The sequence below is a fragment of the Phacochoerus africanus genome, chromosome 5 (assembly GCF_016906955.1).
Source record: "Phacochoerus africanus isolate WHEZ1 chromosome 5, ROS_Pafr_v1, whole genome shotgun sequence".
Classification (NCBI taxonomy): Eukaryota; Metazoa; Chordata; class Mammalia; order Artiodactyla; family Suidae; genus Phacochoerus; species Phacochoerus africanus.
The window spans coordinates 136,776,535-136,792,792 of NC_062548.1; the positions used below are offsets into that span (position 1 = coordinate 136,776,535).

The 16,258-nt window shown below is 59.4% G+C and overlaps 1 protein-coding gene across 6 annotated transcripts in view; it reads left to right on the forward strand.

Annotated features, from left to right (window-relative positions):
* Window positions 1-16,258, forward strand: part of MYT1L (myelin transcription factor 1 like) — a 140,013-nt gene that overhangs the window by 57,895 nt on the left and 65,860 nt on the right. For 5 of the 6 annotated variants that reach the window (XM_047782725.1, XM_047782722.1, XM_047782719.1 and 2 more), the window contains exons 6-10: window positions 2,163-2,297; window positions 6,135-6,225; window positions 7,610-7,717; window positions 9,660-9,871; window positions 10,793-10,795. In XM_047782725.1, coding sequence (XP_047638681.1) covers window positions 2,163-2,297; window positions 6,135-6,225; window positions 7,610-7,717; window positions 9,660-9,871; window positions 10,793-10,795 — 549 coding nt within the window. The remainder of the gene's footprint in view (window positions 1-2,162; window positions 2,298-6,134; window positions 6,226-7,609; window positions 7,718-9,659; window positions 9,872-10,792; window positions 10,796-16,258) is intronic. The other variant, XM_047782721.1, reaches the window with a different exon arrangement.

Sequence of the window (16,258 nt, forward strand, 5' to 3'; positions counted from 1 at the left end):
AACGACAAGTGCATAACCTTTCCAAGATCTCGGGCTAAAGGCCAGAAATTTATCAGGAAACCCCTCGCTCTTCCTTCTCCTCCTTGGAACGGGGCGGGGGGGGGGGGCGTGGAGAGCCGGCTAAAGCCAGACACGGCTTTTTCTGGATGCCGTTGCAAGGTTTTCAGTTAAACTGTTGGCCTGTTTGCTTGCTTGGTTGTTTTGTGTTTGCTTACATCCCAAGAGGAATTGGGATTGCAATGAGGAGGCAGTAAAGGGGGCATGGAGGGGGCAAAAGACCCGTCCTCCACCAGCGCTCACACGTCGAGAGGCGAGAACGCCAGTGGTGTCCCCAGAACTGAAGTAGCTGGAGCCGCACAGAGTTCACACAGACCTGCATGCAGCCTCATGCTTTAAAGGTCGTGAAAGAGTGTAATTGCTTAGCAGATTGTAAATACGCTCACGAAAAAGAGCCCCCGACTGCTTCCTAGAGTCAGAGCTTGCTTTTTACCTTGTAGAGGCCATTGCATCCGGTTGATGGTGTCAGGTTCTCTCTCTAATTCATGCTCTTAAATAATCAGTGTTTTCCTTTGAAACTGGTGCTGTGCGCTTACCATTTTATATTTGCATTCGTTAAATTCTACCGATGTTATTATGAAATGACCCCAAGGCAATGAAGCACTGCCCTTCGGGACAGCACGTGTGAGAGGAGCTGCCGTGAGACTTGCAGAAACTGAAGTCACAGCAGCGCAGGCCTGGCTTTGTCCTCAGCGATCACCATCTATAAATAACAGTGGGAGGGGCTGGTTCTTGTTTCTAGGACACCCCCTCAGCAGCAGCACCGGTTGAAGGTTGTCCAGGACCTAAAAGACACATGTCAGGGAATAAAATGTGAGCGAAAAAATAAAAGGAGGGATTTCTATATAGACATAAAAGTCCGTATCTCTTCCTGTGAGTCCTTTGTCTATTTCAAGTTCACACGATTGACTTAAGAAGACAGCCCATAAAAGTTCGCAAAATTTTAAGACAGTCTTTTTTCTTGGTATAAAATGAATCCGTAGCCAAAAGTAAAACATTTCTTTTCTAGCAGTCACGATTGGCCCGATGAATGAGCTATCCATAGAAAACATTAACCCCCTGAAGAAGTTTTAACCGTCACACCGCCTGGACCGGATTCGTACGGTCCCCGTCTAGTGACCTTCTGGGCACTGGGTTTTGAAAACTGCCCCAAATTGGTATTTCACACACTCGCGTGACTATCTGGCCTGGGCTGGATCTTAGAAGTAGTTTCTGGAGTTATTTTCTGCACATTTGTGAACTGTGGTCCATTCTGGGTACAGAAATAATTTTGTCAGCAATGTCACGGCATTCCTGACGTCTGGCATTGGAGCTCTGACCAAACGCTGCTCCTCCGGATGGGGCCGCAGAGCCCCAGGCTGCCCAGACACTCTTACCCTCTTAGCCCCTGCATGCAGCACAGCTGCGAGAGCTTCCTCTGGTTCCAAGCCAGTCTAAGATCAGAACCAATGTCTGCTCCAGCAGCTTCGGAAACATTTTCGATGGCCCCCCACGGCTCTGGGTGGGATTTCCACCGTTCTGGTCATCTGCTTGCAGTGCCTTCTGAGAGTTCAGCTGGTCTTGAGAAAAATGCTGAATTGGTGTGTCCAGGAGCAGGAACCGTGTTGCCAGAGGAGAAATTTCAATACCAGTCAAATTGCGTAGCCTCTATCCTATGCAATCCAAGTGCTCGGTAAAAACTCTGCTCAAGAGTGTTTCAATAACAGCAAGTGTCCTGGTTCCATGTCCCGAAGCCGTTGCTGAAGGATCACGGAGATGTTTTGTTCTCTGAGAAGGTCACTGTCTCATCATTATTTATGTTGCTTTCTTTGAGCAACACAGCTTGTCATGTAACACACGGGAAAACAATCGGGGGCCGGGCAGGGAGAGCCTTCTTGCTTCCTTCAGAATCCGAAGTCAGATAGTTGACGATTCACGATTATACTGTTTTAAGGTCAAAAAATCCCCCCAAACCAAGCAACTATCACCTGCTGTCACAGTCTGTCCCCAACACCTGCTTTATTTCTTTATGTCTCAAGGTCTCTTCAGATTGTTAAATAATCACATTTGTCTTCAGTCGGTAAAAAAAAGAAATTCATTCTCTTGACACCTGTTGTCGCTTTTAGATCCCTCGAGAGCAGAAAAGAAAGAGAGCAAGTGCCCCACCCCAGGGTGCGATGGAACTGGCCACGTAACCGGGCTTTATCCGCATCACCGCAGTTTGTCCGGATGCCCGCACAAAGATAGGGTCCCTCCAGAAAGTAAGTCCGTGTCTCACCACGCCCTGGAGCGCACTCCTGTGACTCGTTTCTGCCATCCTCCCTCTGTCATCTCCATCTCCGGTGCAGTGCGACCCAGCGCAGGCGGCCCGCCTGGTCCGCAGGGCCCCCCGCGCCCAGCCCCCTGCACCCGCCTGGTCGCCCTGGCGGCCGCCTCCCCTCGGGGTCGCCCCCTGCAGCTCGGCCCCCGCGCAGGGGGGCCTGGGCGCCGGGCCTTACCGCCTCGCTCGCTCGCGCTGTGGCCCCAGACAGGCCACCTCTCTCTCCTTTTCTCCTCCCAAATGCTCGGACACATGCAGCCAGCGCCAGGCAGCTGTGCATCCCTAAGAAGAAGGCCTGCCGATTTCTTTTGCCCCGTTATCTGAGCCTCTCTATCCGTGGGAACCCGTCTTCATGTTTTGTTGCATTTTCTTTGTAAAAGCTACTTCCTGGCAGCGTGGCCCCGACATTTCCGCAAGATAGAGCCTTCAGTGAGAGGGTTCACCGCAGGCGGGTCTGGATGTCACCCGCCCACGCCCCTTAGCTAGGATCCGCAGTAAGCGGGTGAAAGCCGCTAAACTTCTTTTAGAACTGAATCGATGGACACCTTTTTGGTTCTCTTTCTCTCGGCACGTAAAGGTATGCCAGCTGTTTAGATGCGGTTAGGATTGATGGCTCAGGAAGAAAGGCACCTTTGGGGACACGGCTACGTGCTTTGAGATCCGGATTTTGAGTCTAAGGTGTCAGGGATTTTTTTCCACTCTGAGACAGTTTCCAGTGGGAAGGCATCATAGCTTGGCTTGAGATGTGACAATGGCCAGCCAATTGTTGAGAGAATCCCGAGGACTGAGGACTGTCCCATCAAAGTGGCCCACTTGGGGAGGACAGAGAAGGTCCAGGGGCACAGTCGAGCTCAGGAAACAGTGCAGTGGGGTGTTTCCGGGGGAAGTATTTGCAGAAGCTACTGTGGCTCAGGTTTTCACGTGGCCTCTGGAAATAATACGCCGCGTTTCTCGGTGCCGTCCTGCGGGCCGAGGCGCAGCTGTGACACAGGCGGACCGGAGAGCAAGGCTGTCCCGTGTGTTACATGAGCAGGAGGCCCCACGCTTGCCCTGCGCAGCTTCCCCCCAGCGCCCTGCCCCCGCCTCGGGCCCCCAGCTCGCGCTCAGCCAACCCTGTCTCATTGATTCCACTCACCCCTGCAGGGCAGGGCCGGCCCTGTTTCCAGGTGGGGAGCACGAAGGCCAGACGGTCACCTCTCTTCACGGGAATCGACACCACGCCCGGCAGCCTGCGGATGCTCCGCGCTTTGTGAACTGAGCGGAGGGCAGAGCCAAGGCCCCCTTGGTCCCCATCCCGAGCCTGCCCGTCTCCACGGAGACCTGGGTCTGATGCTCAGCCCGAAAGAGCCGGGCAGGTGACCTGCTCTCGGTCCTTGGTTGTCCTCATCTGCAAACAAGGCGCTAGGACCGAGCGCCAATGGTCTGGAAGAGCTTCTTTCCGCAGTTTTTCTTTGAGGCATCAAAGTAGACCATCAGCTCCTTTTCATGGCTGAGCAGGCCCCCAACTCCGTATTTGCGCAAGGAAGGTCTGAACGTACAACAACATGGCCCATGGCCTGCTGAGCTGCACCCCAAACCTGCTGCCACAGACCCGGGTCAGGTCACCCCCGGCCTCACCTGTGCCACGGGGGCAGGGAGCTCAGCTTGGACGCCAGCCTTACAGATGCCTCCCAGGGCGTCCCTAGAAATCGCTCGTGGGGGTTTGCTCCTGTGTGATTCGTTATGACAGCATAACGTGCAAGACAGTACAAGGCTCCAGGGAGGACAAGTCTCTCGTTCTCCACACTTTCTGTTTTAGCTTCTCCTGGGCCAGCTCCCCCAGTCCTCGTTTCTGTCCAGGTGAACTCCGTCACGTAGCCGGCACCCGGGGTGGCAGCACCCTGTTAGAGACACAGAGGACTCGCCATCAGTGCGGCTCGGCGCCGGGCCCTCACGCCCTCCCAACCCAGCTGAGGAAGGGGCACAGAGCCACAGAGCCGCCCCAGGACAGTGTGGCCACTGCGTGACGGAGGCCCAGGCCCTGCTGCCAGCATGGGACCGGGGGACAGCCCGTGAGCCGGTCCCACATGAGAGAGAATCCACGGCGTTTCTAAAAGCTGCCGGGAAGCCCAGCAGGAGAGCAGGGCAGGAGGAAGGCAGTGCAGAGAGGAGGGAAAGGATGGGACAGATCGAAGGGCCGCCCCAGAGACAGGCTGGCAGGACAGGAGGAGAACGGGAGGGAGCCCAAGAAGGCGCCGGGCGGTCCCCCAGGTCAAGGGTCAGGGTGACGAACCGAGGGGGGGGGGTCAGGAAACGAGAACTGGGACCACGTCCTCCGGGGGGACTTGAGCCCTGGATTTTCCAGTTTACCCTGGCCCCCCCAAATGATATTCCCGCTGGGCTGTTGGAAGACCAGCCTGGGGACCTGGACAGGGTTGGGGCACTGGTGGCTACCTGCTCTGTCCTCTGAGCCGTGTCCGTAACAACTGGGGCCGGAGCTGCCCAGAGAGGAGGCAAGGCGAGGGGTGAGCAGGAGCCCCAAACGGGAGGTGGGGCCGCAGGTGAAGAGAGGAGGCAGTGGGGGCCCGGGGTGGGCAGGAGTTGGCAGCTGAGAGCGGTGAGCTCGTGGAGGAAGCTGAGGCGGGCAGACGCAGGGACCCCCGGAGATGACAGGGGTGGGGGCAGGAGAGGGCGTCCCCACCGCTGCATCTCCAGGGAAGACAGCCTTTGAGGAGTTTAGCATAAGGGGGAAGGTCTCTCCCCATGCGGGAGGCGGCCGCCCTGGGTCCTGGGCACCTGCTGAAGGCAGAGAAGGAAAGGTCACTTCCCGAAACCTGCTGCAGCCGGATCCCAGCAGGGCGAGCCCTGCATTGACGGAGCAGGGGCTGCCGGCTCGGACGGCTGTGGGACGAGGGGCTGCCCTGCAAGGGGAGGGCGGAGCCACAGCACCGCGTGGGACAGGAGGAGCCCCTCAGGGTAGAGGGGCTGCTCTAGAGATGAGGGAAGCATGGGGGGTGCAGTTACGCAGCTGGTCTGGGCAGGTCGTGTCCACAGACTTTGATGGCCACCGGGCGCCAGGTAAAGCTCGCTGGCAGGTGGCACTGCTCACGCCCCCGGGCATCCCCACAACCCAGACCAGTGAGCAGTCACTGAGGACTAGGAAAGAAAGGACAGGTGACAGTCCAGGCCCACGGCCGCCGAGGGGAAACCCGAGCACGGGCTCCAGACACGGGGGCGGCCGAGCCCTTGCTCCTGAGACCTCGCCCTGCTTGGGCCGCCTGGGGTCGCTCGGGCCGGCGCAGCACCTCCTGCCTTCTCGGTCCACGCGAAGGAGAGTCCAGCCCCTGCTTCCTAGATGGAAGGTCACCAGCACATTCGCTGTATTTCAAAATCAGGCCTGGGGTCGTCTCTTCGCCCACGCCCGCCATAAGCACGCCTCCGCGTGTTTCCTGGGCAGAGGCGTGTTCTAGAACCCACGAATCTAAGTGCTTTGGCGGACTCGTCGCCACTCAGTGCTTCTGTGGGGGCGGGGGGAGCCCGGCTTTCCTGTCCCATCTGGAACAGTTCTGGTCTCCCGTCCCCGAGGCCACCGCTCCCGCCCAGCACGCCCGCTTTGCATGCCCCCCAGGGCGAGGTTGGGCCCCTTCCCCTCCCCCCTGTGTTCCGGTCATGTCCATCACTCTGTCTGTAGGACGTCTGTCGTAAACCAACAGCCTCTGTTACAATGATTGCATAGCCTTGTACTCGGCCATTTCTGTGTTTTAACGCTGGGCTGTTTTCTCTGCCTCTCCCTGTCAAGTTCTTGCCATGCATGAAAATGTGCTCAAGTGTCCTACTCCGGGCTGCACAGGGCGAGGGCATGTAAATAGCAACAGGAACTCGCACAGAAGGTAAGCGAAGCCCTGCGCCTTGGCTGCAGGGGAGCGGCTCCCTGGCGGTCGTGGCCTGGGACCTCCGGAGGCCTGGGTCCCACGCTCGGGGCAGGGGCGCCGAGCCGGCCGGCCGTGGGCGGCAAGGTCCCCGCTCCGACCCCTTCTGCAGACGGGGGTTTCTTAGTTGTTTCACCCCCTGGGGTGATGGCGTGATGACACCCGCAGACGGTCCCCAGGTGGAACCATGACCACCTGCAGTGAAGCCCCGTTACCTCCCAGGGGTGGGGGGCCTGTCCTGCACCCCCTTCCTCAGCCGGGAGGGGAACCAGAGGAGTAAGAGCGGGCAGTGACCTTGCTCGGCTGCGCCCTTGACCCTGCGCTGAGGCCCTGGTCAGCAGCGTGGGCATCACCAACATGCCAGCAGGTGTCACATGGGCGCACGTGCAGCAGGGAGGGGCTGGGGTGACGATGCAAATATTTGTTGCTGCAAATACCCTGCCCAGAACCACGCTTTTGCTCCAACAAACCCCCCTGCTCTTTTCTTGTCTTATTCTGACTTGAGTTCCTTATCATCAGGTTTTTTTCAATAGTGTAAAAGTGATCCTGGGTTTTGGGGTTTTTTAACTACCCGTAGTTCAGCTTCTCAAAGCTGTATAAAATTCCATCGAAGCAGAGGAACCTGTTGGAAGTTTCACTGTAATTTTGGCTTGTCCGGTGAATTTGGCTGCTTGTGTCGAGTTCACGTCCTGCGGCAGCGTCCCGGGCCTCCCGGGAGATGGGCACGGTGGGTGGACGGGCCAGGGTCACCCTGGGCGCGGTTCGGGCTTTCCAGCATCAGCTCCTCCACCGCTTCTGCAGAATCGCACGGCGTCCAGACCGTGTCTATGGGGATTAGGCCTCTGTACTGCGTGCAGAGACACAGACACAAGCAGCAGGCATCGTGGTTTCATGCAGAATCAGGCACAAAGCCCTTGACGGCAGCCTAGATGTGATGCCCCCTCCCCCCGCTTCTGTGCCCCTTCCTGGGGGGACGCAAACAAGCCAGGCCGCCCGGGCCACCGTGCTGCGGGCAGGGCCTGCCAGCTCCACTTCTTGGCACGGGAGAGCCCGGCTCCTGGGCCTCAGAAACCCTTTCTACCAAGTGGCTAACACCTCATGTCCAGAAACCGCGAGCCCCCAGAGCGGGAGCTGTGTCTGTAATGTCCCTTGACCCACCTGGCCTTGGTCCTGCTGTCACTGGAGGGGACCACGTGTCCTTCACGCATGGCCCGGCCGTGGGCATTGTCTGCTGGAGACCCAGAGGCGAGCAAGCTGTGTGTCCTGCCAGGGTGCCCTGACCGGGGGTGGGCGCTGTGTGCGCCACCCCGGCAGAGATGCTTCAGCCCCCTTTCTGTCCTTGCAGCCTCTCTGGATGCCCCATTGCTGCAGCGGAGAAACTGGCAAAGGCCCAGGAAAAACACCAGAGCTGTGACGTGTCCAAGGCCAGCCAAGCCTCAGACCGGGTGCTCAGGTACCGCCCAGCGCGCGCGGGGGAGGCCTGTCCGGCCTGTGGGCTGTGTGCCGTGGGGGCCGCGCCCCCCCCCACCCGGTTCCCCCAGGGCAGCTCGCGGGGTGGTTTCTGGCTGGCCTTCTGGCCCCGAAGCATTGCCATCCTGCAAATGCGCCTGAAAAGAAAGCCTCGAGAATGAACCCAAGGAGCCCAAAGTCGCGTATCTCAGTTTGGGGGTGAGGCCGTCCCTCCAACCTGCAGGACCACGTCCACATTCTTGAGGACGTCACGGCCGCAGCAGTGTCACCCCCACTAGAGAGAGGCCCCTGGGGGGTGGGAGGCGGGACCCCCACGTGACAGAGAGAAAACCCGGGGTTAGAGGACAAGCCCGACACCGAGTCACGGACTGTGGAGGTGAAGAGGCCGCCAGGATCCCCCGTCCAGCGCTCCTCGCGCTCAGCAGAGGATGGGGGGACCCCACCTGCCGCATCGTCCATCGGGGTGCGCTTCTGCCGTGCCTGCAGCCCTCATCCTGCAGAACCACGACAGCCCGTGACCTCCGCCTCTGCGGTGGGGGCCACCCCAAAAGCACACCCCCGCGTCTCGGTAAGGAAAGCTGTCCTCGTGGCTCCACGCACCCTGCGGGGCGGGGTCAGCTGCGCCGGAGCCGGCCTCTAGCCCTGAGCCCCCCGGGCTGCTTCCCACCTCATTATCGAAGGGAGAGCAGTTCGTGCCCGCACGCGCACACACGCACACGCACACGCGCACACTCAATTTAGCTTCCGTTGAATTATCTCTTTGGGATAAATCATTTGGGAAAAAAATCTTTGGAAAATGATACAAATTCCTCTTTGGTTTTGTCGCGTGTCATTTCCCCTCTTTCCAAAAGGGTTTTACCGCAGTCGTGAGCCCCCTTTTCTCTCAGGAGAAAAGTTGAAATCTCTATGAGAAATGGAATGTTTAGCTTAGACGGAAATGACAGCCGTCTCTGATCCTCCCTTTCAGAGAAAAATCCTCACTACCTTCTGGTGCGTGTCCTTCTAGATGTTTCTTTGTGGGCGTCACCCACCTAACGTGCGCAGTGCCTGTAACGCACTCGTGGGAGAGCTGACCCCCGGTAGATGGGGTGCTCCTCAGCCCCTCGTAGTCATGGGGAGCGACACGGCCTCCCCCAGAAACCCTGGGCTGCGAGCCTTTGAGAAGGACCTGTTATTAACACAGGGACGTTGGAGCAAAGGGAGAGGGCTTGGGGCTGGGGGTACCTGTTGGCGGCCCTCCCACCCCGAGCTGGACCCCCAAGAGCTGGGAGGGCCCTCCTTTCGGGGGGTCCATACCCAGCTTGCCTTCCACCGAGGGCTCTGTTGGCCACTTGACGGAAGGGCAGACCTCCCCCTCCTCAGCGGAGGCCTCGGGTCTCATACAGGGACCCCGTTCTTCACCAGACGCAGTGACACCGCATCAGATGGGGACAACACAGCAGACTGTGCCTCTGCCTTCTCTTGATGGGCCTCCAGCCGGGGGCGAGGAGGCGGCGCGGGCTGGGTCCCTCTAACTGGGGTGGAGGGGTGGGTGGGGGGGAGCTTCAGGGCTGTCCCGGGCCTGGGGCTCAGCCCTGTGTCCCTGAGGGCTCGCTCAGGCACTGACACCCCGGCTGCCAGCAAGGCCGCAGACCCGGCATCCATCCGGGTCGCTGCCTGCCTGGCCTCACCTCCGCCCCCGTCCGTTAGAGCACCTGTCTCGTTTCCTCTCCCGTTGGCCCACTTGGCGGCACAGAGCCGATTCGGGCCGTGCGCTTACAACGGCACGGCCTGTTCTCCGGCCGAGGGAACTGCGACTTTAGCGCGAGGGTCTGGGCCTGCGTGCAGCCGGGGAAACAAGATGCTCTAACTGTCCCGGGAGCCGCGTCTCTCTCGTGCGCAGCCGCGAGAAAGCGAGCTACCCGCTGTCTCTCGTTCGCTTCCAGGCCCATGTGCTTTGTAAAGCAGCTCGAGATCCCACACTACGGCTACAGAAACAACGTCCCCACCACCACGCCTCGCTCCAACCTGGCCAAAGAGCTGGAGAAATATTCCAAGACATCCTTTGAGTACAACAGTTACGACAGCCATACGTACGGCAAGCGGGCCATAGCCCCCAAGGTGCAAACCAGGGAAATATCCCCCAAAGGATTTGATGGTAGGAGGTGCACACACGTATGCCCGGAGTCGCGCTTGCGGTTATCATTGTGATTGTGTATGCCCATCCCCACCGACTGTCCAGCATGCCGTCGCTTGTGGCCCCCGAGGAAGGCAGCCCGGGGTCGGGGTCACTCGGGTGCGGGCGCAGGACCGGCAGGAGGGAGGGAGACCCCTTCGCCCCGTGTCCCCGGGGCCAGGCGGGCTGGCGGCTGGCCGGGCGTGGGGACAGGCTGCCGTGGGCTGCTCGCTGAGACAGCGCCTCCTCTCTCCCGACCCCTGCCGACGCCGGACACAGAGCAGACCCGGGAGCTCTCGGCTGTGGGGGCTCCGTGTGCCCTTCGCGCCCATTGCTGTCAGCTGGGGAGGTTTAAATTCTGACGCCCAGGGTGGCCCCCAGGCCAGGCAGCTCCGAAGCCCCGGAGGTCCTCCCTCGTGTGGCTTTAAAGTCACCATTGATTGTAATGTGCAGACAGGGACACGCGGCTTCGGCCCGTCCCACCGCCTCCCCGCAGCAGGCACGGCCCCCGCTTGGAGCCTGGGTCCTGGCTGTGTCCCTCTGTCACCAGCCTCGCTCAGAGCAGCCACCGTGGCTGCCCGCAGCCAGAACCCGGGAAACAAACAGACCCCATGTGGTTCCCAGGGGGACGTAGGTTATTTCCACGCCTGCGTGTCTGCACCCCCTTGCGGTGGTGTCAGCCCTGAACTGACTAGGTCCGTGTCATCGCAAAGCTCGCTGGGTAAGTAGTCGAACCACATAGGGAGGATGCATTTCTGCGCTGGCTGCTCTACCTAACCACGCTTCTATTTTAAATTCCAGGCTCTGGGGCCTTCGTGGGTAGATGAGACCGATGGGGACAGGTTATGGGAGCTGGATGGTTTAGGAGCCTTACCTTGGGTTTCTCCAGCAGAGGCAGGAGAGACGGTTTTAAACACTGGAGCTGCTCTCCAAAAACGATACTTAATTAAAATCACAGCCCACCAAAAGAAAAAGAAAGAAAGAAACTCTTAAGTAGAGTGCTGGGGGCGTCCAGACCCCCGCACCGTCCCGCGTGAGCTGCCGCACTTCTGTCCCCAACCCTTCGGTCATCCTTTGCCCCGATGACAGTTAGTGCACGTGGGGCATGACACGTCGTGTTTCTCGCTGCGTCTCGTGTGGATGAGCCTGCGCGTGGCGACGGGAAAGTCCAGGAGCAGAGGTGCTGAGTGGGGCAAACGGAGGGGCTTGCTTGGGGTGGCGCGGAGGGTACCGGGGTTTTGTTCTAATGATTTTCCACGTTCAGGCTGTGTGGTAACGTCATTCACTTGCTTGCAAATGAAGGCCCCAAAAACTCGAATCCACATTGTTAGGGATTCTGCTTATAGGACTTCCGCTCACTTACACCTTCTGGTGGCCGCTCTTTGCGACCCTCCTGCTGCTGATGCTGAGGCCAGACGGCCTTTAGCCCGCGGTTCTGGCAGCCCCTGGGTGACGTCGTGGCCGCGAGCACGTTTTCCCGGGCACGGGGCCCTTTCTCAGCTCTCCTGTTTAGGGGTGTGATGAATCAGTCTTCCCCTGCGAGGCTTTCCTCGAGGGCAGAGGCGGGGAGTGCTCCCCTGCCCCCGGCTCAGGAGGGGCCTCAGGCGTGTTCTTTCTGGGCATTGATTCTCACCTGCCCAGAAAACACTGCCCTCGCTGGAAACAGGCAGGGCCCTTCTCTGCCGCTGACCCACAGACAGCAAGGACACAGAACAGAAACTTGGGCACGGGGCTTCTGGGAACTAAGAGAAGGGAAGGGCAGCAGCTGCCACCGTCTGCTGAGGACAGAGCGGACACGGAGGACAGCTCCATTTCTCCCTCACCGGTCACAGGTTGTGGAAACCACTCAGGAAGGCGCCCCCTGAGGACAAGGCAGGCGGGCCAGGTTTCTGAGGCGGTGTGAGCCGGGAAGAGCCCGGGGTGGGGGGCTCTGCAGTCACCCCCAAAGAGGCTGTCCCCAGGGCCTGCTCCTAAGGAAAGAGTGGTGTGAGCCTCCTGTTGCGGGGGGAGCAGGCCCGTTCCCCAGGCTCTGGGCGTCATCCCTTAGACGCCACCCGCTGCCACCAAAAACGCTCAGCAGGCACTGGGGTTTCTGCCTTAGTCCCTCCAGACACTCAGGAGCTGCTGTGTGTCCATCTGTCTCTCGCTGTCTGCCCGTCTGTCTGCGCAGCCCTCCCTCCAGCCACCCCTCGGCCCGCCTCCGGACGCGCTCACCTCGCCGTCACCCGTCTTCTCTTTCCGTCCCTTGGCCGGTCGCCAGGAAGGGCTCACACCCAGAGGCGAGGCATCCGTCTGCCTGCAGGAGTGAGCACACCCTTCACCAAAGTGTCCAATTTGAGCAACTTGATCATGAGGCTTGGGTGGAAATTACCAGAAGGCAGGAAACCCACGCGTGAGAGGGAACGGCCAGCGGGCTGGTGAGGCCGGACCGCAGATGTGTGAGGGGAGGGGTGGGACCACCTGGAGATGGGGGGGGGGACAGAAACCCGTGTGGGAGGGAAGCTGGGAGAGCAGAGGGACCGCCTCTGCCCCCAGGAGCCCAGGCGGCATCTCCACCCACGGCCCCCCACCGCGCCCCCCATACCTGGGTTGTGTGGTGAGCTACGAACGGACGGCCTTTCCATTTCAAAAGGGCGGGAAAACTGGAAGAAGAGTGACATTGCGTGGCCTGCAAAAGTGGCCCGGGGGCTTCGAAGTTCACGAGGGGGAGCAGCTTTGCCCACACGGGCCACTCTCACCCACGCGTTTCCCGGGGCACTGTCCTGCCCGAGATCTTGTGGCTGCCAAGCGTGGACCAGTGTCAGGGCCTTTACCGAGAAAGTTCCCAACCCGGTCTAAGCCATGCCCACGGCATCTCTGGGCAGCTCTGCCGGCTTTGTTTACTGTCCACTCATTCCCAGCCCTGAACCAGCCCATCTCATGAGCCTCCTCCGTGATTCCCAACTTCAAAGCGCTTCTAAGCCAAACATTTCTCCAGCATCGTCGAACCCCTCTTGGCTCCTCCAAGGCCTCCTCTCTCTGCTGTGCCCCCGCTCTTCTGCCCTCCCCTGCCCCAGGCCTCCTCACCCTGCTCGCTGGCGCACTCGCAGGCACCCGCCTCGGACGGCCTTCCCCGGGGGCCTCCACAATCCCGGGACTGATCCTCTGGAGCAGGGCGCCCCCCCCCCACCCCGCACACCACCCCTATCCCCGGAGGTCCCGCCTCCCCGAACACCTGCTCAGCTCTCCCAATCCTCCCTTGCCCCCAAAAGCCTCTCCCCACCCAGTTCTCTCTGACAGATGCCGGCCTGCACTTGGGGCCTTCTCTGGCCTCCTTAGAGCTGCTTGTGCAGAATGAGGTACCCAGACCCCCCGCAGCTCTGGGTCCCACCTGGGCAGGTAGCTGTCTCACCACCCCCCCCCCGGCCCAAAGCCTGAAGGCGGGTGCCAACCAGGCAGATGGGAGCCGCGCAGGCAGCGCTCGGGTGAGGGAGGAGACGGCAACAGCCAGGAACCCCGATTTGGGTGGAGGAGACACATTAAACCACCTGAGCAGACGACCTAACAGGACACTCAAGGAGGCTCCTTTTCTTTCTCTTTTGGTCACGCCCTCAGCAGGTGGAAGTTCCCAGGCCAGGGGTCGAACCCACGGCACAGCAGTAACCCAAGCCCCTGCAGGGACAATGCCCGATCCTTAACCTGCTGCAACACCAGGGAACTCCCAGGAAGCTCCCTTTCTTCCTTAGGCCTCTGCGTCCCTATTTCAGGAAAGCACAACCGTGAACCCATGGGAGACCCGGGAGTCAGTGGCACGAATTAGGGTGCAGAGCCCTGAATCCAGCCAGACCTAAGGGTGCAGGTCTGGACGCGGGGTCAGGGAGAGCCTCAGGAGCTCTGTCTCTGGGCCGTATGCCTTTGTCTGCTTTTAACGGGAACTCGGATGGGGAAGACACATTTTGCTCCGTTCTCCGCAGGAAAATATGAATTCCAGGAGCAAGAGGGCATTTCCAGGGAGAAAGGCTTAGCAGGACTCTTAGAGGCAGAGGCGGTCACTAAGTTGGAAGCTATTTTGTCTTTCTGATTTATCATATTGGGTCACATAGATCTCATATCCTTTTCCATTTTCCTGCACAAAAGGGTTGAGTCGCACAAGAGGGTTGAGCACCTGAAGAGGTACTTCTCAATACGGTTTAAGATCCACCGGGCTTCCGAGGTTGTAAATGCAGGGGTTAAAGGCAACACTCTAAAGAGAGCGATTCTGTCTTGTAAATTCAGCAGCGCGCTGGCATGTAAATTCGGTTGGCATGCCGAGGAACACTCATATAGTTTGTCTGCGGATTGACTGGAAAAAAAGTTTCGAATGGCAATAGTGTTTGTCGACAGAAAAAGCAAGTGCGTCTGACTTTGTGAAGGGGGTGCTGGGCGGTGCTGGGGAGGGGGCAGGCGCGGCTCGCTCCTCGGCGCCCCCTGGTGGCGGCACGATAGCCCCGGCTGGGCGGTAATTATTCAAACCAAAGGCTTGCGCTGCGTGGGAATCTGAGGTTAGACTTTCACGGGGCACAAAACCGCACGTGCCTGGCGGGACTTCGGGAAAGGATGCCGGCGCGGTGATGTTACCCTGCCTTTCCTCCCGGTTCTGTGAGCCGACAGGGCGGTCCATCCGTCGTCCACAGTTCCGTCCAAACTGTCCGACTCTGGACGAGTCCCATCACCTCGGCATGATCCGGGCGAAGGAGGACCTTTGGATCTTAATAGCTGGTGAAGCAGAGGCACTTTACCAAGAGTTCACTGCAGTCGTTGCAGAGATACACGGTCCTGCTTACTTGCCTCTAGACTCTGAAATTCCCGCACTTCAAAACACAACTGCTTTCTTATTTACATGGCCCACATTTCTTTTGTTTTACCAGTGACTGGCCCTCCCTGGGGGGAAAAAAAAAATCCCTTCTAAGTATTATTTCATTTTTCCCACAGTTTTTATGTTCCTATTTTTATAACAACATTGTAAATGACATAAAGCCACAAACATCAGCCCGTTTGGAGAGTCCTGTGAGCAGTTGGTTTACGGAACCCCCTGGGCTGGTCCCCCGGACACTCCCTGTGTCTCTGCTCAGAGTGAGAGCAGGTGCCGTCACGGGGGAGGGAGGGAAGGGTAGGCTCGCCAGCAGCTTGAGCTCAGCGGACTTGGCTGAGGACATGGCAGTAACTCCCTGGCAAGTTACTCCTCGTGCTCGTGGGGTCTGACGGTGTGGAACTGACCCCCCTGATCTACACGAGGGGCTGGGGCGAGGCCGGGCAGTGGCTTCCCTGGGCTGCTGTGATGCGCTCAGAGCAGCGCCGGGACACGCCCTTGGTGTCAGGGAACTTGCTCCACTGTCCAGAGTCGTGAGGCAGCCGCAGTGAAAGCTTAGTTCTTCTTTCCTTTGTACGGGAATTCAGGAATTCGCGCTCTGGGCGGCTCTCGGTGCTGTTATAACCACGTTGGCTGGAGGCTGTGTCACTTCCTCCAGTCAGAGGGCACCTGAGCAGGGTACCCAGGTTGCAGACCCACTAATGACAATGTGGAGGACGGGAGAGCAGGATGCAGGATGCCTCCCTCCCCACTCTCAGTGAAGGGCGACTGCTCCCTAAATTATCCCGATCTGGAGCACAGCCGGAGCCCCAGGTCCTCCCCGCACCTCAGCCTCGTGTGGGAATCGCCGCTCTGGCTGCAGGAGGAAGGTGCCGATGTGCCTGTTTCTCATGAAAGCCTGGCTCGCTGGGGGCAGGGGGGTGTCAGGACACTGCAAAGGGGTCTCCTGGCTCCTTCCAGGCATCTCCCGCTGCAGGGTCAGTGAGCTTCTGACCCCCGAGCAAAGAGCATTTTGTGCGTCTAAGGACCCGGCCCATCCTGATCAATCATCCATCAGCCACCTTCTCATCGTTGTGCTCAAGGACCGCTGTAAGCAGCTCTAGAAACCACACTTGTTCCTATGGGCCTGGTTGGCTCTCAGGGAGGCTGGCTGTTCAGAAAGATCCTGTGAGTGAGGCTGGTGCAGGCAGGAGGCCGTTCCCACAAAGGGCGGTGCAGCAGGACCCGCGCATGGGCGTCTGTGCATCCCCGAGTGCTTTAAAGTTTATCTTGGCTTAAGTGAGTCCACAGGTGTGTGCGGTTCTGTCCCCTTCGCTGGGTGGCTCTTTATTGGGATGGCAGAGAGAAGGGGTTTTCAGTGGTGGTCTGGCTGCACCCTGACCAGGATGCCACTTCCTAAATCGCAGGGGCCACACCTGCACAGGAGGTGAGCCCCGACTGGCCCACACGGCCCCTCCCAGCAGGATGGGTCATCAGGTCTCTAGAGGGACGAGGGTCTGCCGGCCCCGCCACCCTGCGTGCGGATGAGCAGTCATGGCGGG